Here is a 21582-nt window from a genome sequence, read left to right on the forward strand (position 1 = left end):
TTGTGTTGATCAAAGTTTCTAATTGTCTTTCACAGTTTATTATCTTTACAATATTACTGTTACTTTGTAAATTATTCTCCTGGTTCTATTTACTTCCCTTTATATTAATTCAGGAAAGTCTTCCTGGATTTTTCAGAAACCATCTTCTTCATTGTTTCTTACAGCACAATAATATTCAACCCATTCATATATCCTAACTTGTCAATGATTCTTTCCTTTTTTCGTATTTTGGCTAATCTGAAGCATTCAATGTGGTATCTCAGAATTGTTTTAGCTTGCAATTCTTTTTTTAGTGATTTAGAACATTTTTTATATGACTTTTGGTAGCTTTGATTTCTTGCTCTCTTCATTTCCCTGACCATTAATCAGTTGTGTACTTTCCCTTTATTTTTTAGCAAATAAGTCACTTTTCTTATTGCAAAAGCCACCCTCTGTTTATATGCCCTTGGACCCATCCTTTCCCAATTGCCTTGGCAAATTGATCCCACTATTATCCTCACTCTTTCTCTTATCTTTACTGCCTTCATGTTATGGCTCCTTCTCTTTTTCGTTCATGTCTTCTCATCTTTAAATATATCATTTAATGTTATCATCTTAAGTTATGCTACATTTTTCTCACCTGTTATGGGCCAGAACTCTGAAACAAGGATTCTTACAAGATGTTAAGTCTGTGGAATTGATAAAGACATTGGTTATCTAGTTTAGCATGGTGCTTAATAGTTCTCTAGTTCAGTACATGTACTTATTACTTAAGATAATTCTACAAGATTCACACCTACGATAATGTAATTATAAGAGAGCATATAAGCTGGGAGCCTCAGCCAGAGTCCGAGCCAGAGAAGACAAAGGACTGGAGGTGGGAGCTCAAGCTCTCCGAGCTAAGGAGAGAGATTCATTACATCTTCACTCTGGCTCCTGGTGGCTCTCCTCGGGGACCAAGAGGCTTGGAGACGAGACAGACTCAGAAGGGCTCAGAAAGAGACTCAGAAGGGCCAGGGCCAGACCCAGACTTAGAAGGGACTGAGAGACAGATTCACTCCATCTCATACCACCATTCGCTTCTCTACTGAAACCAGGATTCAGAAGGCCTTAGAGAAAGCTAGTCCGAACCCCAAGCAAGGAAGCAATAAAGAATTTGGACTTTAACACCTGGCTATTCTTGTGGTGATTACTGAAAGGAAGGCTGCTTCTTAGACCTCAAGAAAACTAACAAAGAACATTACACTCTCCCTTTGAGGGTAACCAATTAGTTTCTACAGTGTGCAGAGTATCCACCTAAATGTTTATGGAATTACTGTAGATGAAGACTGAGACAAATCACACAAACCCATCGATAAAAAAAAAAATCCTTAAAAAAACCCCCAAAAACAGATTCCCTCATTCCTTCATTATCTTTTTAGATATCTATAAGTATTGAGTAGTTGCTAAGTGAATTGAAATGAATAAAATCAAGTGAATTAGCTACTGGACACTGAAGTAAAAGGATAAAGTTACAGAACTTGTCTGAGATGAAAATATAAACTACCTAAATTAAATATACAAATTTTCAGTTAATAATATAGAGGATGTGGGGAAAACATTCAAATTCTTGGAAAAGAAGGAAAAATTCCAAATTTGTAGTGAAGTTTCTTGGGCCAAATTTTGTATGAATTATAGGAAAAAGCTTTTAATCGCCTCTGGTGACTATATGCCAGGAAAACAGACAATCTTTAGTTAATTTCTTTTCTTACTAGCTGCCGATCATGACAAGTGCGATCAGCACACAGACTGTTACAGCTGTACAGCTAACACAAATGACTGCCAGTGGTGTAATGATCATTGCATCTCCATGAACAGCAACTGTACTGAAGGTCAGGTAAGAAATTCCTATCCCTTTGTTTCCAGTGACAGTATTTTCAGATTTGCACATCAGCAGAGACATCCTAAGGTAAAAGATTGCACTCTAGTGTATCTGCTTTGATGGGGGTAGAACTGTAGCCAAAGGTAGAGTATAGAGAGGTTTTTTGAATTCCCCAAGTTTCTTTTTTTACAGGGAAAATATTTTTGAATCTCATCCCTGTCAACTGTGGAGCTTAGTTGTAGTGGCTGCTGTGAAGTCAGAAACTTGGATTTGAGTCTTATTTTTTATTGTATTTGCTATGGGCAAGTTATTCCCCCTTCTCTTCCTCTGTTTTTTCTTTTGTGAAATGAAATATTAATATTATATGTAGGATCTTAAAAGAAGAGATTCCATGAAGCAGATGAAAGAAAGGCATACATTTCAGGAATACTTGGTAGATTGTGAGGGGGGGATAGATTGGAGGGCAGAAAGAAGATCAGTTTGGCAATATCACAGAGTGAAGAAAGAGGAAATGAGACTGAAAATAGAGAATATTTTGGCAATAGGAGAAGAGGACCTGACAGCTTTATAAAGATGATCTGATATTTATTGTTTTGCTATGATATGTGACATTTGGTGGTTGTTAATGAAAAACTAAAATATTATTTTGTAAAATACTAGTGGCCAAAATATTGTGTGTTTCATAGAAGCATGCCTTTGAAATTTAGAAGGAACTTTAAAGAATGTCTTGTTTAAACCTTTCCTTGGGGACAGCTAGATGGTGCAGTGGGTAGAATACTGGCCCTGAAGTTAGGAAGATCAGAGTTCAAATCTGGCCTTAGACACTTAACACTTAGTAATAGTGTGAATCCTAGGCAAGACACTTAACCCCAATTACCTCACCAAATAAATGAATAAATAAATCTCTCCTTGTCTAGGTGAGGAAACTGATTATCAGTAAGGTCACTTGATTTGTTCAGGGTCACACAAGTTAATGACAGTTCCAAGACTAGGACCTGAGTCTCTGGTTTTTGTTTGTGGTCTGACTTAATCCTGTCCATTTCTTGATTCTTTTATTATTGACTCTTCCTGACACATCTTCTTCTCTCCCCTGTCCTCATCCATTTCTTTAGACTATAATTTCTGCAGAATTATATACTAATTATTAAATTAGTGAACAGTCATTTAGGAAAATGCTTAAACTTGATTTGTATTTTAGGTTTCTATTTCCAAATATGAGAATTGTCCAAAGGATAATCCAATGTATTACTGTAATAAGAAAACAAGTTGTAAGAGCTGCGCCATGGACCAGAACTGCCAATGGGAACCCAGGAATCAAGAGTGTGTTGCTCTGCCTGGTAAGTGAGGATGTGACAATAGCTCATTGCCTGTGAATACACTGACTTAATCCTAGGTATTTCACTTATCCCATAGATTTTATGTTGAACTATAGAGAAAGAAAAAATTTATTCCTGCATTTCTTTTCTTTTTTTTTTTTTTTCCAATAGTATCTTATTTTTCCAATTTTATATATAAAGATAGTTTTCAATATTTGTTTTTTCTAAGATTTGGGGTTCCAGTTTTTTTCTTTCTTCCTTCCCTACTTCCCCTCTATCCAAGACAGTAAGTAATCTGATATAGGTTATACATGTACAGCTATTTATATACATCCTGCATGCTAGTATTTCTTTGGAAAAAATTATAATGTCACTTAATTTTAACTCTCAAAATTTCTGCATTACCTGTTAAAAAGTATATATAGTATATATATAACATATATATACTACATATATATATATGTATATATGTATATATGTGCATATATATATATATATATATATATATATAAATAAAGAGAGAGAGAGAGAGAGAGAGAGAGAGAGAGAGAGACCGACCAATAATACTGGAAACTAGTTGTACTAGGCCTAAAAGTTTAGGAATCCTGAGAATTAGTTAATCTAGCTTCTTTAGGCATTTGATTTTACTAAAAACTGTAGACTGTGCTGGCTGATATTTGAGCTTCTATATTTCAGCAGATTCTCCCAAAATATTCAGAAAAGGAATTATGTGGCCAGTCTTCACACCTTAGGTTATTGTAGAAGCAATGGACCAGATGGATAAATCTGGATCCCATTGTGCTTCTGACCTGAGTTCTAACACAGCTTGGTTTTGGGTTGAGGTAGGGGTGTGTGTGTGTGTGTGTGTGTGTGTGTGTGTGTGTGTGTGTGTGTGTGTGTGTGTTTTGTTTTTTGAAGCAACTACCATTAAATCCTTCAAACTGGATTCTTCTAATACATAGGAAACATTAGGATAAACCAAAAATTATTAAATCTAGGGGACAAAGAGCAGAGTGTGAGTGTCTTATCTTCTCTTATTTCTGTTTAGAAGACAGCATATTTCTTTATAGTAAAAAGGTTAGACTTGCTCCTGAGCTTGTTTGAAAATTGGGGCAGAACAATCATAGTTTGATAGTGGCTTAAGCTATTTCTAGAGGGAAGGAAGAAAGGGGGATGGTAGTCCTATTTTTTATTCTTTAAAATTTTGTTGTCCTCTTCCATGTTTCTTCTTCATCTCAAAACACAAAATTTTCTCTGAGAATGAATGAATTTTGCCTGATTTGTAAAATTTTTCTCCCCCCCCCCTTTTTTTTTTTAACACAAGAAAATATCTGTGGTGCTGGCTGGCATTTGGTTGGAAATTCATGTTTAAAAATTACAACCACCAAAGACAATTACGACAATGCTAAATTGGCCTGCAGGAACATGAATGCCTTCCTGGCTTCTCTCACTACCCCGAAAAAGGTGGAGTTTGTTCTTAAACAGTTACGATTAATGCAATCAGCACAATCTCTGGTGAGTTTTGGGATACCCACTGCATGCATTGGCTTGGAGTAGGGGAGGTGGCTAATCTGAAGAGTTTTAGCAGAAAAATTGGAGTGGTTTACGTCAGCTTTTAAGGTTGTACAGTAGACTGAAATTTATTCATGTTTTGATTTGATATTTTCCTTCATGTGGTGCTTCTTTTAAATACTGTTGACTTTTTAATACATCAATCAGGATGTATTCACATTTGTTGTGGGTGGTAGATGATGACCTTTATATGCTAAGATCTTTTAGATGAGATGGTGGGTTACTTCCTAATCTCTTACATTGAGCTAATCTGGAGCTTTTCAAATTAAAAGCTCTCTTAGACTCTTGTAGTGGGTAGCAAGACTACTTTTGAGACAAGATTCAGGAGGATAAGAAGCTCCTTAAGTATTCTGCTCTACTTGGGACAGAGAAAACCACATGCTATAAGTTATCTCAGAAAGGTTTGATCCTATTCTTCCTCACTCTCTCTCTCTTCTGGGGGAGGGCATACCAGAGCTTAAATCCCTTAAAACTTTAATATAGTCATAGTCCAATTAACTAATTTTCTAGGAATAAACTTTCTTTTAACAAGATCAGACTGTAGGTCTTACATTTTATCATTGTCTGGCAGTTGCCATGGAGATTGAGAAGGCGGCAGCTATGATGCTAACTCCTTAAAAGCATGGCAGGTTCTTAGTCTGGCTGAGTAGAGACTGTAATAGTTACCTCACACATCCTTGTCTCTAGGTTAGGGGAAGGGGAAGGATTATCTCAATGCAACAAACAGAAGGTGTATGTCCCAGTGCCTTATAGTTCTGCTTCTAGTATTGACATTTCTAAAAATAAAAGTACATCTCTTTGGTAACTTATCCTTTTTGATAGGAGTAGTCCTTCTGTGCCTAAAAAAGTTCAAATCCCCTTCAGAGAGGCTTTCACTGAATTACCAGAGGGCAGATTTGAGGAGGGAAGGGGTAGAAGAAAGTAAGCATGAGGACACCGGTTAACCTCAGTAGAGGAAGGGGACAATCTGTAGGCAAAATCTTTCCCAGATCCCAATTTTTCCTATATTGGCCCTGATCCTAGGTATGATTAAAATATTTTTGAAGGTGCAACAATTCTTTTATTTCCTTAAGGAACATTCCAGTGCCAAGAGGAACATTTTAATAAATAGTGTGCATTAAATCCCATTTTCTCTGAGTTAAACTTTCTTTAAATGGACTTTTATCAAAAAAGCAAAAAACATGAAAGCATAAAAATAGTCGATTTATAGATTTTCCTGTTTTTAACTTAACTAAAACCTAACCATAGGTTTGGCTAAATCTATAGCTTACTGAAATCTGAGTGTTTAAGTCCTTTTCCTTTCTTCAACTGTAAAATCCCCTTTCTTTCATCATTGAATAATATCTACCTTTATACTCCTCTTTGCTTCCTCCTCTTTACTTTTGGTCCTTTGTTCATTGAAGAGACTAGGCACCTCCAGCCTTGTTTCCTAATCATGTAGGACAGTTTGCTTTATGGTCTAGAACATTTGAAGAAAAAGCTGTTATATATCAATAGCTATGCATTGATTTTATCAGTGACAGGAAGGATGAGTGACACCAGAGACATACAGGGATCATTTGTGATTTTTCTCACTTACAGAATGAAGGAATTGGGCAAGATCTCTGTATCCTTTTCATCTTATGATCTCACATTCTGTCCACATGGCTACTTGGAAGTCTTGACAACAGCTAATTATCTTTGAAAAATTCTGTTTTGTTTTGTTTTTAAATCTTGTATTAATAGCCCTTTTTAATTTTTCATGTTTTCTTATTATCTATTACTTTACTATATTTCCTGATGCCAGTTCTAAACTTTGTAGTTGTCTTAAACTAATTGAGATTGAGATGAATGAAGAGCCCAAGAGACAGAGTTTCTGAGTAATTAATAATTGATTAATTAGGTTATATGGTCAGTAGTTTCCTCTTGATAACTAAAAACAAAACTATGGACATTACCAAATGTTTAAATAGATTATTCTAATATCTCCTAGGAGTGTTTGAAGGTACTAAACTTCTTATAGTCTTGCCCTGGGCCATTCTATCCTCTCATAGACTTACAGAGTTTTAAGGGCGCAATGAAATTAGAGTAATAGAAAGTTTTAGAAATGGAAGTGACTTTGGAGATCATCTAGTGCAGAAGTTCTTAAATTAGGGTCCATGAAATATTTATTTATAATAAATTTTTTATTATAGCTTCTTATTTACAAGATATATGCCCATGAGATTTTTAAAGAAATTTAAACTGGGGGCAGCTAGGTGACACAATGGATAGAGCATCAGCCCTGCAGTCAGGAGGATCTGAGTTCAAATTTGGCCTTAGACCCTTAACACTTCCTAGCTGTGTGACCCTAGGCAAGTCACCTAACCCCAATTGCCTTAGCAAAAAAAGAAAAAGAAAGAAATTTGGACTGTATTTTGATATCATTGGTTTCCTTTGTAATCAGTATATTTTATTTTATACTTTTAAAATAATCTGAAGAATACCTAAGTTTAATCAGATTGCCTAATAGGCCTAATAGCAAAGAAAAGAAAAAAGTTAAGAATGCCTGTTCTATCTTAATCTTCTCATTTTATAGATATAGAAACTTGGGCTCATAATTAGAAAAAATTGATCTACTAAATGGTAGCAACTGGAGAAGCTGAGGTTTGAGCCTGTATCTACCAAATCCAGTGGTCTTTCCTCTACATCAAGTCTAATTCTCGGTCTAATGGATGAATTCTTCTTGCCATAATTAATATTCTTAGTGTACTGTTTTCATTATATCCATTCCCTGTTTAAAAATCTACAGCAACTTGTTTTTACTTATAAGGTCAAATTTGAATTACATGCTATCTAATCATTCAGTCCTTTGCATCTACTTTTTTATACTCTCTCCTATATCTTATGTTATTGCCTTCAAATGCTAAGAACTCCCTTTTTTCCACCATTTGTCTCCTTTTTTTCTTCACATTTCACCATAAGACTCAATTCCTACATGTCTTTCCTCTATAAACTATAAAAATAATATTATTTTACTTTTTTATTTCCTTAGAACTTATATCTACAATTCACTTCATGCTATTCTATAGATGGTACATGTCATCTTGAAATTATTTTCTAGCTGATAACCATATTCTTATTGTCCACCTTAATTTTCACTCCTTGAGGGCAGGAATTGTATGTACCTTGTACTTTGTGACAGTTAATTCAGAGGAACAAAGGTATTTCTATGCAAGCAGTATTTTTTTAAAATAGTATTTTATGTTTCCAAATATATACAAAGATAGTTTTCAGCTTTCGTCTTTGCAAAACCGTGTTCCAATTTTTTTCCTCACTCACCCCTCTCCAAAACAGCAAGCAATCCAATATAGGTTAAACATTTCAATTCTTGTTTCCATATTCATTACTCAAACAGTAGTTATTTTAAAATTCTTATTGGGCGAGTGGATTATCTAAATTAGTTTTCTCTTAGCCATGCTTAATGACCACTCTCTTTCTTCTCTCTCCCCTTACTCCCAGAAAAAGGGCAGGAATTTGTATGTAGAAAAGTTACATTTACATTTTTTTTAACTTTGATCCTTGTTTTTGTGTTTGGTAAAATACGAGCAAAAGTTTTTCCATTTCTGTCTAAATCTATTTGCCTCTGTTATGGGGGATATCTCTTGACTGTTAAAAGTGTCTCTTGTAAATAATAGAATCTGGGATTTGACTATCAACCTTCCCTTTGCAGAGATAAGATGGAATAATGGTTGTGTCTGTTTTATCTATAGTCCAAAACAACCTTGACCCCATGGGTAGGGCTTCGGAAGATCAATGTGTCATATTGGTGCTGGGAAGATATGTCCCCATTTACAAATAGCTTACTTCAATGGCTGCCATCAGAACCAAGTGATGCTGGATTCTGCGGAATCTTGTCAGAGCCTAATGCCAGAGGCTTGAAGGCTGCAACCTGTATCAGCTCACTTAATGGGAGTATCTGTGAAAGGCCTGGTAAGTGAGCAATTCATTAACCCTCCCTTCTTCCTTCCCTTTTTCTGTAATTATATAAGTGTCCATTCTGTGAAGGACTTTGCCTATTGGCTACAGAGAGAAATAAGATCCATATTTTTTCTCCAAGTAGTTTTTGTGCTTCTTGGGGAGGGGAGGGGAAGGAAGTGGGGGGAGAGAGAGAGAGACAGAAACAGACAGAGACAGAGGGGGGTGGGGAGAGAGGGAGATGAAGGGAATGAGAGAGAATGCATATATATGTGTGTGTGTGTGTGTGTGTGTGTGTGTGTATTCTTCAAAAAATATTGACTAGATATTTACTAATCTGTTGCATCAAAAAGAATATTAAATTTGGGGATGGGGGGCATGTTTAAATACTTTCTTTGACTCTCACTACCTTTGTATCCATGGTCAATTCACTTAACTTTTCTTACCCTTACTCCCTACATCTATAAAATGAGGGAATTTGTGTGGGTGACCCTGATATCCTATCCGACTAAATCTGTGTTTGCAATATATTGTGCTCAGTACTGATAGATATAAAATCTAGAATGAATACAAACTCTCCTGAAATTTACAGACTGATAGAAGTAAATGGCTGTGTGTGGGTTCATAGATAACATACTCTCATTAACTCCATATTCATATGCTTCATGGAATGGATAACTTCTTGTTACACTAATTAACCAATGCATCAGTAAGCATTTACTAATCCTTTATTAAGCACTTGCTGAGTGTCAGGCATTGTGCTAGACCCCTGGAGATACCAAGATAAATGTGAATAATTCTTCTGTGAAAGATAGGGTGTAGTAGGAAGAGAGAAGACACATGCTCAATGGATTTAGTTTATTCTGGGGGAGAAGGCACTAGGGATTTTAAGACATGGTGAGGGTTGAAGGTAGGGCATTTCAGGTAAAGAAGACAGTGAAAGCAGAGATGCAGAAATGCTGTGTGAGGCGCAGCAAAAACTTGCTTTGGCTACACTGTAGCGTGTGGATGCAAGGGAGGGACATATGAGCCCAAGTGTGAAAGACTTTGAGACAAGCAGAAAACATCATAACTTTTTTTTTTTTTTTTTTTTTTTTTTTTTTTGCTGAGACAATTAGGGTTAAGTGATTTGCCCCAAATCACACAGCTAGGAAATGTTAAGTGTCTGAGACCAGATTTGAACTCAGATTCTCCTGACTTCAGGGCTAGTGCTCTATCCTCTGCACCATCTAGCTTCCCCATATTATAACTTTTCTTAAAGGTAACACGGTGCCATTGGAGTTAATTGAGAAATGTGGTGACATAAGTAGACCTGTACTTTAGAAAAGTCGTGTAGAGTATAAATAAGCTGGAGTGAGAATTGAAGCAGGGAGACCATTGAGGAAGTTAATTCAGTGGTCCAGGCAAGAGATGAGGGCCTTGAACTTAGGTAGTTTTGATGGGAGCAGTAAGAAAAGAATATAGTTCTATAGTAGAAATAGAAATAACAAGATTTGGCAACTGGGTATATGGGGTGAGTGAGAGCTGAGTAAACCAGGATAACATGAAGATTGTTAATCTCCATGGAGATAACAGGTACTGGAGAATTAAGCTTCTGAAGATCCAGCACAAGGCCAGGTTGAGTGTTCAAATGCACTCATGCATGATTTCACTCTGTTGCTGTTCTGGAACTCTCAGAAGGTTGATGGATTTATCTCTATCTTACAGAGTGCAATCGGATTTATTAATGGACTCAGCCTTTTCCCCTGGTTCACAGGGGTGAGAGGAAGGTTGATCATAAAATAATAAGTGTTAATCATTACCATTTATTTGACAATTTATTAAATACTTACTATGTACCTGGCACTTTGCTAAGCACTGGGAGTGATATTCTTTTTTTTTTTTTTTTTTTTTGAGGCTGGGATTAAGTGATTTGCCCAGGGTCACACAGCCAGGAAGTGTTAAGTGTCTGAGATCAGATTTGAACTCGGGTCCTCCTGAATTCAGGGCTGGTGCTCTATCCACTGCGCCATCTAACTGCTTCCGAGAGTGATATTCTTAATGATATAATGATAATTCTTAAATAATCAAGAAAAGGTTAAATTGTAATCAGAATGTTGTCTTCATTGAAAAATTGTGTGTGTGTGTGTGTGTGTGTGTGTGTGTGTGTGTGTGTGTGTGTGTAAAAGAGGGCAATTGGGTGGTACAACAGGTAAAATAGCAGGGGCCTGGAAAGACCCAGATTCAAATATTAACTCAGCCACTAGCCGTGTGATCCTGGTAAATAGTCACTTAGACCTGTTTACCTCAGCTTTCTCATCTGTAAAATGAGCTGGAAAAGGAAATTGCAAACTACTCTAATATCTTTGCCAAGAAAAACCCCAAATGAGATCATGAAGCGTCAGATGTGTGTGAAAAATGACTAAAAAGACATAAAATTGTATTTATTCAGAATATTTTATTGTTGAATGAATGAATTATTTCTGTATTATATACATTATATATATATGTATATATATATAATATTTAAAAAATCCTAGGTAATGATACAAAATATATATAAAATGACTGGGTTAAATTTAATAATATATAATATATATAATTTAGGTATATAGCAATGTTTCAGTTAAGTCATTTCTTTTGCATTCTTTAGCTTTTTATTAAAAGTTAAATATATAATGACTCTTTGCTATATAGAAATGTTTTTCTCACTTTACTCAGTTTCACATGTTCTGTTTCTTAAAATTTTACTTCTAATAACCTGCCAGAAAATAATCAATTTAATAGAAGTTCCAAGTATACAGGATCTAAAGATGTATTCTACTTAAGTTTCTCTTGGTTGTGTGTAGTATCACTTTGTTTCCTTTATCAGTTGATGGATTAGGTTACTGTGTGTTTCATCACTGAAAACTCCTGCCTACTCCAGAACAATCTTCCCTTCTCCCTTGCTTCTTTTTCCTCCTCCTTCCTTTCCCTCCTCTCTCCTCTTGCCCCACCTCTCATCCCTCAGCCACATTTTGAAAATACCTTCCTTTGATCTTAGGAAATTGGGACAGTGAAATACCTGTCCAGAGCTTAGCTTCCCACTGAAGTGTTAGAAGCTTCAAATTTAGAATTGATGTATTTTTCCTTGTTTGTTTGTTTTTTTCCCTCATTCAGCCAATCATAGTGCCAAACAGTGTCGTACTCCCTGTGCCTTGAGAACAATGTGTGGGGAGTGTACCAGTGGCAGCTCAGAGTGCATGTGGTGTAGTAATATGAAGCAATGTGTGGATTCAAATGCTTATGTGGCCTCTTTTCCATTTGGCCAGTGTATGGAGTGGTACACCATGAGCAGCTGTCCCCGTAAGTAATCTATTTAGTTTATAAAATGTACTCTTGGCTTAGAGCATGTGCATATACAGTATGTGTATGTGGGTATGTGTGTGTGTGGGGGGTAGGGCAGGAGTATATGTAGGTATATATATGAATACTACATATTCATATGAAGTCATAAACAAACTATGGACCAAAATAACGACCATAGATTAAAATTGTTAGCCTCTGGAGGTCTTCTTCCCCGTCTAAATATGTTGTTGTTGTTCAGAGATGACCCTAAAGTCCCATTCCTGCTTTGTAGAAGCTTACTATTAGATTGGCATCCTGTCCCATATGGATAAATATCTGAAAGATATCAGAATAAAACCATTAAATGTGAATAGTCTACATTATATATGTCTAAGACATATATTTTAGGGTTTAGGAGTAAAGTATGTAATTGGTTGCAGAGTACAGTAAGGAGCTATTATCGGATCTGTGATTATTTCAGGGATTTATGAAATTTTGGTTTTCAGTCATTTTCGATAAGAAATTTGTCAGTTCCATTTGACTGAGATATGTTGCCCTGAGCATTATGTTGGCCTTACTTTACGGTAATGGTGGGGATAACCAACACTGTTTGGTGTAGATTTCTTGAAAATAAAGCAGACTATTTCAGAAAAAAAAAGTCTAATTTTTAAATCATTAATTATATTCTTATAATCAATTAAAAGTGATAGAGGTTTTCCATGTGTTAATAAACCTCTATGAAGTCCTCCCTGTATGATTCACCATGATTACTCTGGAAGGCTATATCATTGAAGCATAAGATACAACAGTTTCTATAGTCCTTGAAAGGCTTTAAAGACTGTCAACTTATCAAACACATAATTTACTTGCAGGTTAAAATAAAATGGTAATATATGTTAACAAGTCATGTTTTATTTATTTAACCAATAATGTTTTTGTTTGTTTTACATTTCTTTTTTTTTAGAGTAGTTTTTATGCCTTTTGCTTATAAGTAATGGTGCTATCATTTTGGTATATTTTCACTAAATCTTTGACCTCTTACTTAGAATATAGTTTTAAGTTAGATTTCTCTCTTGGGGAAGATTTTCTTAACTTTGTTAACTTTTTTCAGTGTAGTTTTCCAGGAAGGTTTTAGAATATTAATAAAGTTTAAGTTACGATTGGAAGTAGCTTCAGTCCATCATTATCACAATGCTAATATTCTTGATTTGAGTATAATTGGCTACTAGACAGCGATTTTTAAAAAACTTCTATTTTGACTTATTGATGAATTCGGGTAACATTTAATACATTGGTTGACAGTATGAAAGTAAGCTGGAGTAGTGAAAGTGTTCATGAAAGATGATTTCACTACACTAGATAAATTTAGATTTGGATGTTTTGGTGATATTTGTAAAAATAGGATAGATAGTAAGAAGCTAGATGAGTTGGGAGATAGAAAGAATATCATAGTGTGTAGGAGTAATGAGAATATCCTCTATTCTCAGACTTTTAATAAACTTCCCACCACACTTCTGAGGAGTGTAATTGTAAGACATATTAAGAATATGGGAAAGGATGAAAAGAAAACTAGACTAAGTAATGAGGAAACCAAAGGAATTTAATGTGAGCAGAGAAGGTTGTGGGAGACTGGATCATTTCCTCTGAGATCTAAAAAAAACAGTTTAGTTTTCTTTAAAACTAATTGTTCTTTTCTTCACTCAGGATTAAGAAAGGGCTTTTAGCCTAAAATTACAATAAAAGGGAATAAAAGAGAAAGTGGAGAAATCATTGGACAGAAGCAAAAGAGCCTGGACTCTGGTCTGGACCCTTCTTTGTTATCAGGCTGATTAGTGTCAGGATTCAATTATCATCTAAATGATTGAATTAACATTGGTGATCTTTTATATTCCTTCTATTAAAAAAAAAAGACAACTACATAATTTTCTAATAGGAAATTTATTTTATGTGTGGGTACGATGGACAAGAGATAGCAAAAGAAAACTGTTGTACAATGAGAAAACCTGGTTTCCATTCTCAGCTTGCCCCCTTTACTTACCCTTAACATTTTGAGCAAGTCATTCCCAATTAGTGGATCTTGGTATCCTTTATTGTAAAATGAAGTAGATTATATTTGATTGGTAACCTTCTTTTAAGGTTCAACATTCTGACAGCTCTGAAAAGTTCTCTTGAGATTTTTAGAAACAATTTCCAGCCTTTTGCTAAGTCCTGTTCAATTCTGATCTATTTAAAAGCAAATAAACAAACAAACTCTTTTTCACCATAAGTACCTTTTTGTAACCTGGTGTTTTGTTTTTATAGCGGAGAATTGTTCTGGTTATTGTACTTGTGGTCACTGTTTGGAGCAGCCTGGTTGTGGCTGGTGTACCGATCCGAGCAACACTGGCAAGGGAAAGTGCATCGAGGGCTCCTTCAAAGGGCCAGTGAAGATGCCATTCCAGGCAGCAACAGGGAGTCACTATCCACAACCACTTCTTAATTCTAGCATGTGTTTAGAAGATAACAGATATAACTGGTCTTTCATCCAATGTCCAGGTAATATATGCATTCTCTTTGTTGTTAACTCATCCAAAAAACCATTCCTCATCCTGTTTCTTTGAAAAGTTCAGAGTACAAAAGCAATGTTACTTATTTAGATCATATTTGGTAATGGAGGAATGGTTCAACTCAGTTTTGGAGAATTGATTTCATTAAAATTGGTTTCCTTTAGTGACAAGGGATGATCTATTTGAATAGGAACTTCAATTTGCCCTTTTGTAGAAAAAATTTTTCCTGCTGTCTACTTATGCATATTTTCTATATGAGCAAGATGAAGTCTATTATGTCTTCTCTAGGTAATATTCTATCAATAAGGTTGCTGTAACCCTTTGAGAGGTCAAATCTTTTTAAAATAAAATCACCACCAAGTACAAGATATTTAAAATGAGCAAGGTGACACAGAGGTAGAGTTCTGATCCTAGAATCAGGAAAACCTGAGTTAAAATCTGGTCTTAGATACTTACTGTTTATGATCCTGGAAAAATCACTTAACCTCTATTTTTCATCTTTTCCTCAAATGCAAAATGAGGTTATTAACAGTACCTATTTCACATGATTGTTGTGAAAATAAAATGATAGAATAATTTTTTTTAAAGTAGTATATAAAGGCTTATTACTTTCCCTTCCTCCAAGTCCCAGGAAATGGACAAACTATGGGAGTTGTTATGTTCAGTTTGATAGGATTCCAAAAGATCAAAAAATCCATCAGCATCAACATCCATAAAAATGATCTATTTTAATTGTAATAGAAATTGATTTTTATTAAAAATGGTACCTAAAGTTTAAGAATGTGTTATTGTGTAATAGTTTAGGGAAGAATTTTTTTGCATGTATTCGTTACTTTTAGTTTTATTAGAGACTTTTATTGTAGACTAGTTTGAAATCTACTTGAGTAAAATCCTTTGTCTCTCATGATCAGTTCTGTTTGTTATTCAGTATTTTCAGAAAAATAAAAAGTGTTGCCCAAAACTACATAATCCAACTTGTAGATGAGCAAGAATTCCCCCTACATTATCTCCCCAAAGTGTTATCCACATTTTATTTGAAGATTTCTTTTACATCTCCCTAATATTGTAATTGTGAAGTTATTTTTTTTTAAGCCAAAGTATAAGACTTGATATTTATCCCTATTCATCCTAGATGACTCTGACAAAAGGCTAAAGATCTCTTTGTGTCTGATTTTGTTATATAATGTTTTCTCCAAAACCCTTTTCTTTCTCCTTGGCCCTCCAGCTTTGTGCCATCTGCACATTTGGGCAGCTTGCCTGCCTATGCCTTTATCCAAGTCAGTGGCAAAAATGGTAAATAGCACGGGGCCAAGTACATATCTCTGGGCACTGGCTCTCCTAACCCTTCCAAGCTGACATCAAGCTGTTAATAACTAATTTTCAAGTCTAACTAATCAAGCCATTTTTGAATTTACCTAATGATATTAGTAGAGACAGGACTGCAGTAGAAACAGTGCTAGATTTGTTGTTAAATTAGGCACTTAGATGTGACAGTTTTATCATCAGTGAGTTAACTTTTCTAGTTATCACTTTATCATGTGATCACTTAGAAGACTCGATGGTCATTAACATTACTTTCAACTCTGAATCTATCATTCTAGGATCATGTAATCCCCCATCTCTCTTGTCTTCAAGTCTAACAGGAGAAACTTTGTCAAATGCTTTACTATTATATAACTAAACTATGGGTATAACATTCTCCAGTCTGCTAGTCTAGTAGTAGTCCTGTCAAAAGGAAATTAGACTTGTCTGGCAGGAACTGTTCTTTATGAAGCTATGTTGAGTTTTTGTAGCTAAGGCTTCATTTTATATCTGTTCATTATCCATTCCTTTAATAATTAGAATTTTTCCAAGATCTGAAATTGAAGTCACTGCCCTCTAGTTTTTGATTCAATTCTTTTTTTCTTTTGAAAATTGGGATGTTTGCCTGAAACTCTTTCCTTCTCTACTAACTTAAAAAATCATTAACAGTGGCTTGGCATTTACATCCAGTTACATCTGCCAGCATATTTAGGGTTAGGGAGTATAGTTTATTTTATTTTACATTAAGGGCAGTATTTTATGGTAGAAAGAGCATTAGACTTAAAGGACCTGGGTTCACATTCTGACCTATTCCTATTCTGCTGCATACATTATCTTGAGCATGTCACACAACTCTGGTTTTTAGTTCCTTACTTTATAAATGAAGGGACTGGACTAGATGGCCACCAAAGTCCTTTTTACCTCTAGTTCTTGAGACCTAGTGTTTTTATTTTCTCCTTATATTGGTTGTGTGCTCTCAATTAGGCTCTTCCCTCTCCTCCTCCCCCCCAAAATGGTAGCAAATAACACTTAAGCAGCTTGGCTGTATTTCCATCAAGAGTTAGTATCTCAAAAGCCTCATTTCTAAAATAGAAGTGACTCAAATTTATAAGAATCCAAGCCATTCTCCAATTGATAATGGTCAAAGGATATGAACAGACAATTTTCAGATGAAGAAATTAAAACTATTTCTAATCATATGATAAATGTGACTCTTTCCAACAATGAGATGATTGATGCCAGTTCTAATGATCTTGTGATGAAGAAAGCCATTTACATCCAGAGAGAGGACAATAGGAACTGAATATGGATCATAACATAGCATTCTCACTTTTTTTGTTGTTCCCTTGCATTTTGTTTTCCTACTCATTTACTTTCTTTTTTTGATGTGATTTCTCGTGCAGCAAGAGAATTGTATAAATATGTTTATACATATTAGATTTAACATATATTTTAACATGTTTAACATATATTGCTTTCCATCTAGGGAAGGGGGTGCAGCAAAGGAGGAGAAAATCTGAAACACAAGGCTATGCAAGGGTTAATGTTGTCAAATTGTCCATGCCAATGTTTTGAAAATAAAAAGCTTAAAAAAAAAAAGAAAAGAAAAGAAAGGCATCTGATTTTTATGATCTTATTAAAATAATATTTTATTTTCTCTAATTACATGTTAAAATAACAAAAAAAGAGTATCTCATTTATTCAGAGTAGTTTTTCCTTCTCTTTTTTTTTTTTCTTTATTTTTCTCCAGCATATCTAAAAAACAAAAGTCATTTACTTTTCTTACCTTAGCTCAGTCTTACACTTGGTGTTTTTGACATTATTTCTATATGTTTTTTCTATTCATTCTTTATTACCTACTGTTGTTTCCATGTGCATTTATGCCTTTTTAAAATATGTCAGTTGGTGAGCTCCTTGTGCATCCATGTTATTCTCTGTATGCAGATGATTGGTTTCCCTGCTTCAACAAGTCTTTCCCCACTCCATTTCATTTTCCACTCAGCCGTCAGTTTTCAAAGCACCGGTCTAAGTTACCTCCTCCATCGATAAACCCTAGTGACTCCCTATTGCCTCCAATGTCAAATAAAGTCCTCTATTGATTATTAAAATCCTTCATAACCCTGGCCCTCTTCCTGGTGCTCTCACATGATACACCATCTCCTGATTCCAAGCAATTTCCTTGACTGTCCCTGTGTCTAGAATTCTCTGCCTCCTGGCTTCCCTAGTTTCCTTCAAGTCTCAGCTAAAGCATAGCTTTGTGCAAGAATCCTCTCTCAAACCTCCTTAATCTGGCCTTCCTTCTGAGACTACCCCCAGTTTATCCTGTATAGATCTTATTTGTGATTCTTGTTTACATGTTACCTCTTCTATTATTAGACTGGTGAGCAGGAACTAGTTTCCTCCCTCCCACCTTTCTTTGTATCCCCAATACTTAGCACAGTCCCTGGAACATAGTCCCTGGATGACTGACTTTCTTCCTAACATTCCCATCCTTTATACCCTACCAATAAAATTTTCCTTGTTGGTAAGAATAAGATATAGAATGACATCTCATTTAATTATTTCCTTTACTTTTGAAGGTTGAAACTGTCATGAAGGCAAGCTAAGAAATAGTTATTCTGCTTTTGGCCAACAGAACTTCAGCAGATGTCTGGATAATTTAATTATCCAATCATCATTACCATGTATTGGCTCTATCAGCTGCTTACAGAGCCCAAATTCTATCTTTTTTCCACTTTTTCTCTTGGCATTTGATAGTATGAGATGACAGTCTCTTCAGATCGCTAAGTACCAATCCTGATAAAGACTACTTTTGGTATTTTTTTTTTTTTTCTCTTTTAAATCTTTCCTTATGGTAATTAGGCTGCATCCTTTTTTTTTTTTTTTTTTTTTTTGGATAAACTAGTCCATCATACCATGCTTTTTGTTCACATGACAAGTAGTATGTCCAGTAAGTATGTCAGATAGCTATGTCGTTGAAAGAGGACTTGTCGCAACTTTGCTGTGAAGTTGTTATTATCCTGAATCTCTTTTTTTCCCCTCTGTAGCATGCCAATGTAATGGACATAGTAAGTGTGTCAATGAAAGCATCTGTGAAAAGTGTGAGAATCTGACAACTGGCAAACACTGTGAGACATGTATATCAGGCTTCTATGGTGATCCTACTAATGGAGGAACATGTCAACGTAAGTGAAATCTAGTTTTGTTAAATACAAATCTAATAATGTTGTATTTATTAAATTATAAAGTTGAGATGGACAAGGTAAATGAATGGTACATTTCTTAGTAAGCATTTGTTATTTTCAGTATACTTTAAAATCATTATAGGTTTTCCCATTCATGAAGATTAAAAGTATAGAAGGAATAACAGTTTTATATTTAAAGGAGAAAGAACATTCACAATTCATTTGTTAATATATAACAAATATTGGCTGGATTCTATTTTGTTTTCATATTAATTATATTACTCACATAAGCCTGTGTCCTCCAAAATTTAAATACTGTACTGTTTTTCTTGAGAGTGTGAAATGTTTCTCCTAGAATACTAGAAGTTGCATATTTTTCTCCTGTTACTGGTAATAAAATAGAATGTGCTAAATGAAAATACTTTTTCAAGCCCTCTAAATGTAAGGCAGGAAGAAAGTATGATTTTGTAACTTAGAAAGAGGCTCATACATTTTGAGAATCCTAGAAGTTATGTCTGAGATGTCTTGAGATGTGTTGGTACCATACCTAGTATCTGTAGTGATGCCAGTGGTGTGTAAAGCTAGTGTCCTTGTTAATCTTGGTGTTAATTTAGCCTATTATGTCTCTTAAGAAGCTCTGACAAAGCGATAGAAATGTTGCAGTCCCCTTTAAACTTGAATATTTCATGCTTATGAGTAATTATCCTGGAGATGTAAAAGCAAAGGAGATAAATATGGTATGAACTGGTCAGGGAAGACTTGATAAAAAGAAATATGAAACGAGAGACTTTAAAAGATTAGATAGGAATTTAGATAGAGATAGGAGTTGAGAGGTCATTCCAGATAAAGAAAATAGTTTATAGGGCTGGTGAATGAAGGATTTTTGAGGCTTTCACTTGAAATTCAAGTTAGAGTATATGAGAGTCCTTCACTGGAACTTGAATCAGTAATGCCTGATCAAACCTCCCACCTTTTTTTTTTTTTTTTTTTTTTTTAAACCTGTGTGACTCTGGCCAAATCACTTAAACCTGTTTGCCTCAGTTTCCTCAATAGTAAAAAATGGTAATGATAATAGCCTCTAATCCCCAGAGTGTGGTGAGGAATAAACAAGAAAATATATATAAAGTACTTTGTCAGTTTTAAAAGCACTTATCATACACAATGCAAGACATGGATGATCATGTGAAAGAAACTAAGAACAACTGATTAGACAGATGGAAAGAGTACCACTATAATACAGGAATACAGAAAGAGAGAAAATAGAACCTACAATTAGGAACTTTAAAATTTTATCTTATATATATTAATATTAAGAAATATTTTAATATATGTATCAATATGATTGTTTTTCTTTGTAATTGAGTGTATTTTATTTTATGCATTTAAAAACATTCTGAGAAAATGGTCCATAAACTTCATCAGACTACCAAAATATTCTATGACACAAAAGACATTAAGCCAGTGGTCCTCAAACTTTTTAAATAGGGGCCAGTTCATTGTCCCTCAGACTGTGGAAAGGCCGGACTATAGTAAAAACAAAAACTCAACACTGTCTTCTCCCTCAGCCCATTTGCCATAACCTGGCAGGGCCGCATAAACGTTCTGAGCTGCCGCATCTGGCTCGAGGGCCATAGTTTGAGCAGTAGTTTGGCCCTGCATTAAGCAGTCCTGATCTAGAGAAGTAAGGTAGTTGACCTTGTCAAATGCTACAGATGTCAAGGAGGATGGGACTTGAGAAAATGCTATTCAATTTAACAATTTAAAAAATCATTTGGATTTTAGAGAGAACATTCTTAGTCAGGTGTTTTTCCTTTTGTTTTTGTTTCCTCTGGATTCAAGAGTGCCTAACACACAGTAGTTGCTTAATAAAATCTCATTGATTATTTTTAGGATTTTCAGCATAAAGGATGGTTGTAGTTTGTCAAAATCTTTTTATGAAACTGTTGATTCAAATATAATGTAATTTTGGCATGTTTTTGGTTTCAATATGATAATTATGTGAATATCAATTAACATTATTAATTAATTATATTAATAATTTTTCTGAAATTGACCCAAACTGAATGTGTATCAGAAACAGTATTTTTACCTTTGTTGTTTGCTTGCTTTTTTTTCCTCTCATTTTTTCCCTTTTTGATCTTATTTTTCTTGTGTAGCATGATAAATGTGGAAATATGTTTAGAAGAATTGTACATGTTTAATATATGTTGGATTGCTTGCTGTTTAGGGGAGAGTAATGAGAGGAAAAGGGGAGAAAAATTTGGAATCCAAGATTTTGCAAGGGTGAATGTTGAAAACTATCTTTAAATGTATTTTGAAAAAAAAAAAAAGAGAGACATCATTTAAATAAAGTTGGCCCAAACATGCATTTCTGATATAAATCAGAATTGCATTACATTAATTGCAATTAATTTTTAAAAAATAAAATACTATCGTCTTTTTAGCCAAAATTTTATTTTAGATTTTTGAATCAGTATTCATGAATGCTAATGACTTATAGTTCTCTTTTTATGCTTTATCTTTTTTTGACTTATGTATGATGTCTATATTTGTTTCCTCAAACTAGTTTGAATAGTGTG

The 21582-nt window shown here is 34.7% G+C and overlaps 1 protein-coding gene across 2 annotated transcripts in view; it reads left to right on the forward strand.

Moving 5' to 3' along the window:
- ATRN (attractin) overlaps window positions 1-21582 on the forward strand; it is a 239148-nt gene that overhangs the window by 117865 nt on the left and 99701 nt on the right. For both annotated transcript variants that reach the window (XM_074274223.1, XM_074274222.1), the window contains exons 13-19: window positions 1734-1855; window positions 3039-3177; window positions 4481-4671; window positions 8460-8679; window positions 11803-11988; window positions 14272-14505; window positions 18866-19003. In XM_074274223.1, the coding sequence (XP_074130324.1) occupies window positions 1734-1855; window positions 3039-3177; window positions 4481-4671; window positions 8460-8679; window positions 11803-11988; window positions 14272-14505; window positions 18866-19003 (1230 nt within the window). The remainder of the gene's footprint in view (window positions 1-1733; window positions 1856-3038; window positions 3178-4480; window positions 4672-8459; window positions 8680-11802; window positions 11989-14271; window positions 14506-18865; window positions 19004-21582) is intronic.

Source organism: Sminthopsis crassicaudata, chromosome 6 (assembly GCF_048593235.1).
Source record: "Sminthopsis crassicaudata isolate SCR6 chromosome 6, ASM4859323v1, whole genome shotgun sequence".
NCBI classification, from domain to species: Eukaryota; Metazoa; Chordata; class Mammalia; order Dasyuromorphia; family Dasyuridae; genus Sminthopsis; species Sminthopsis crassicaudata.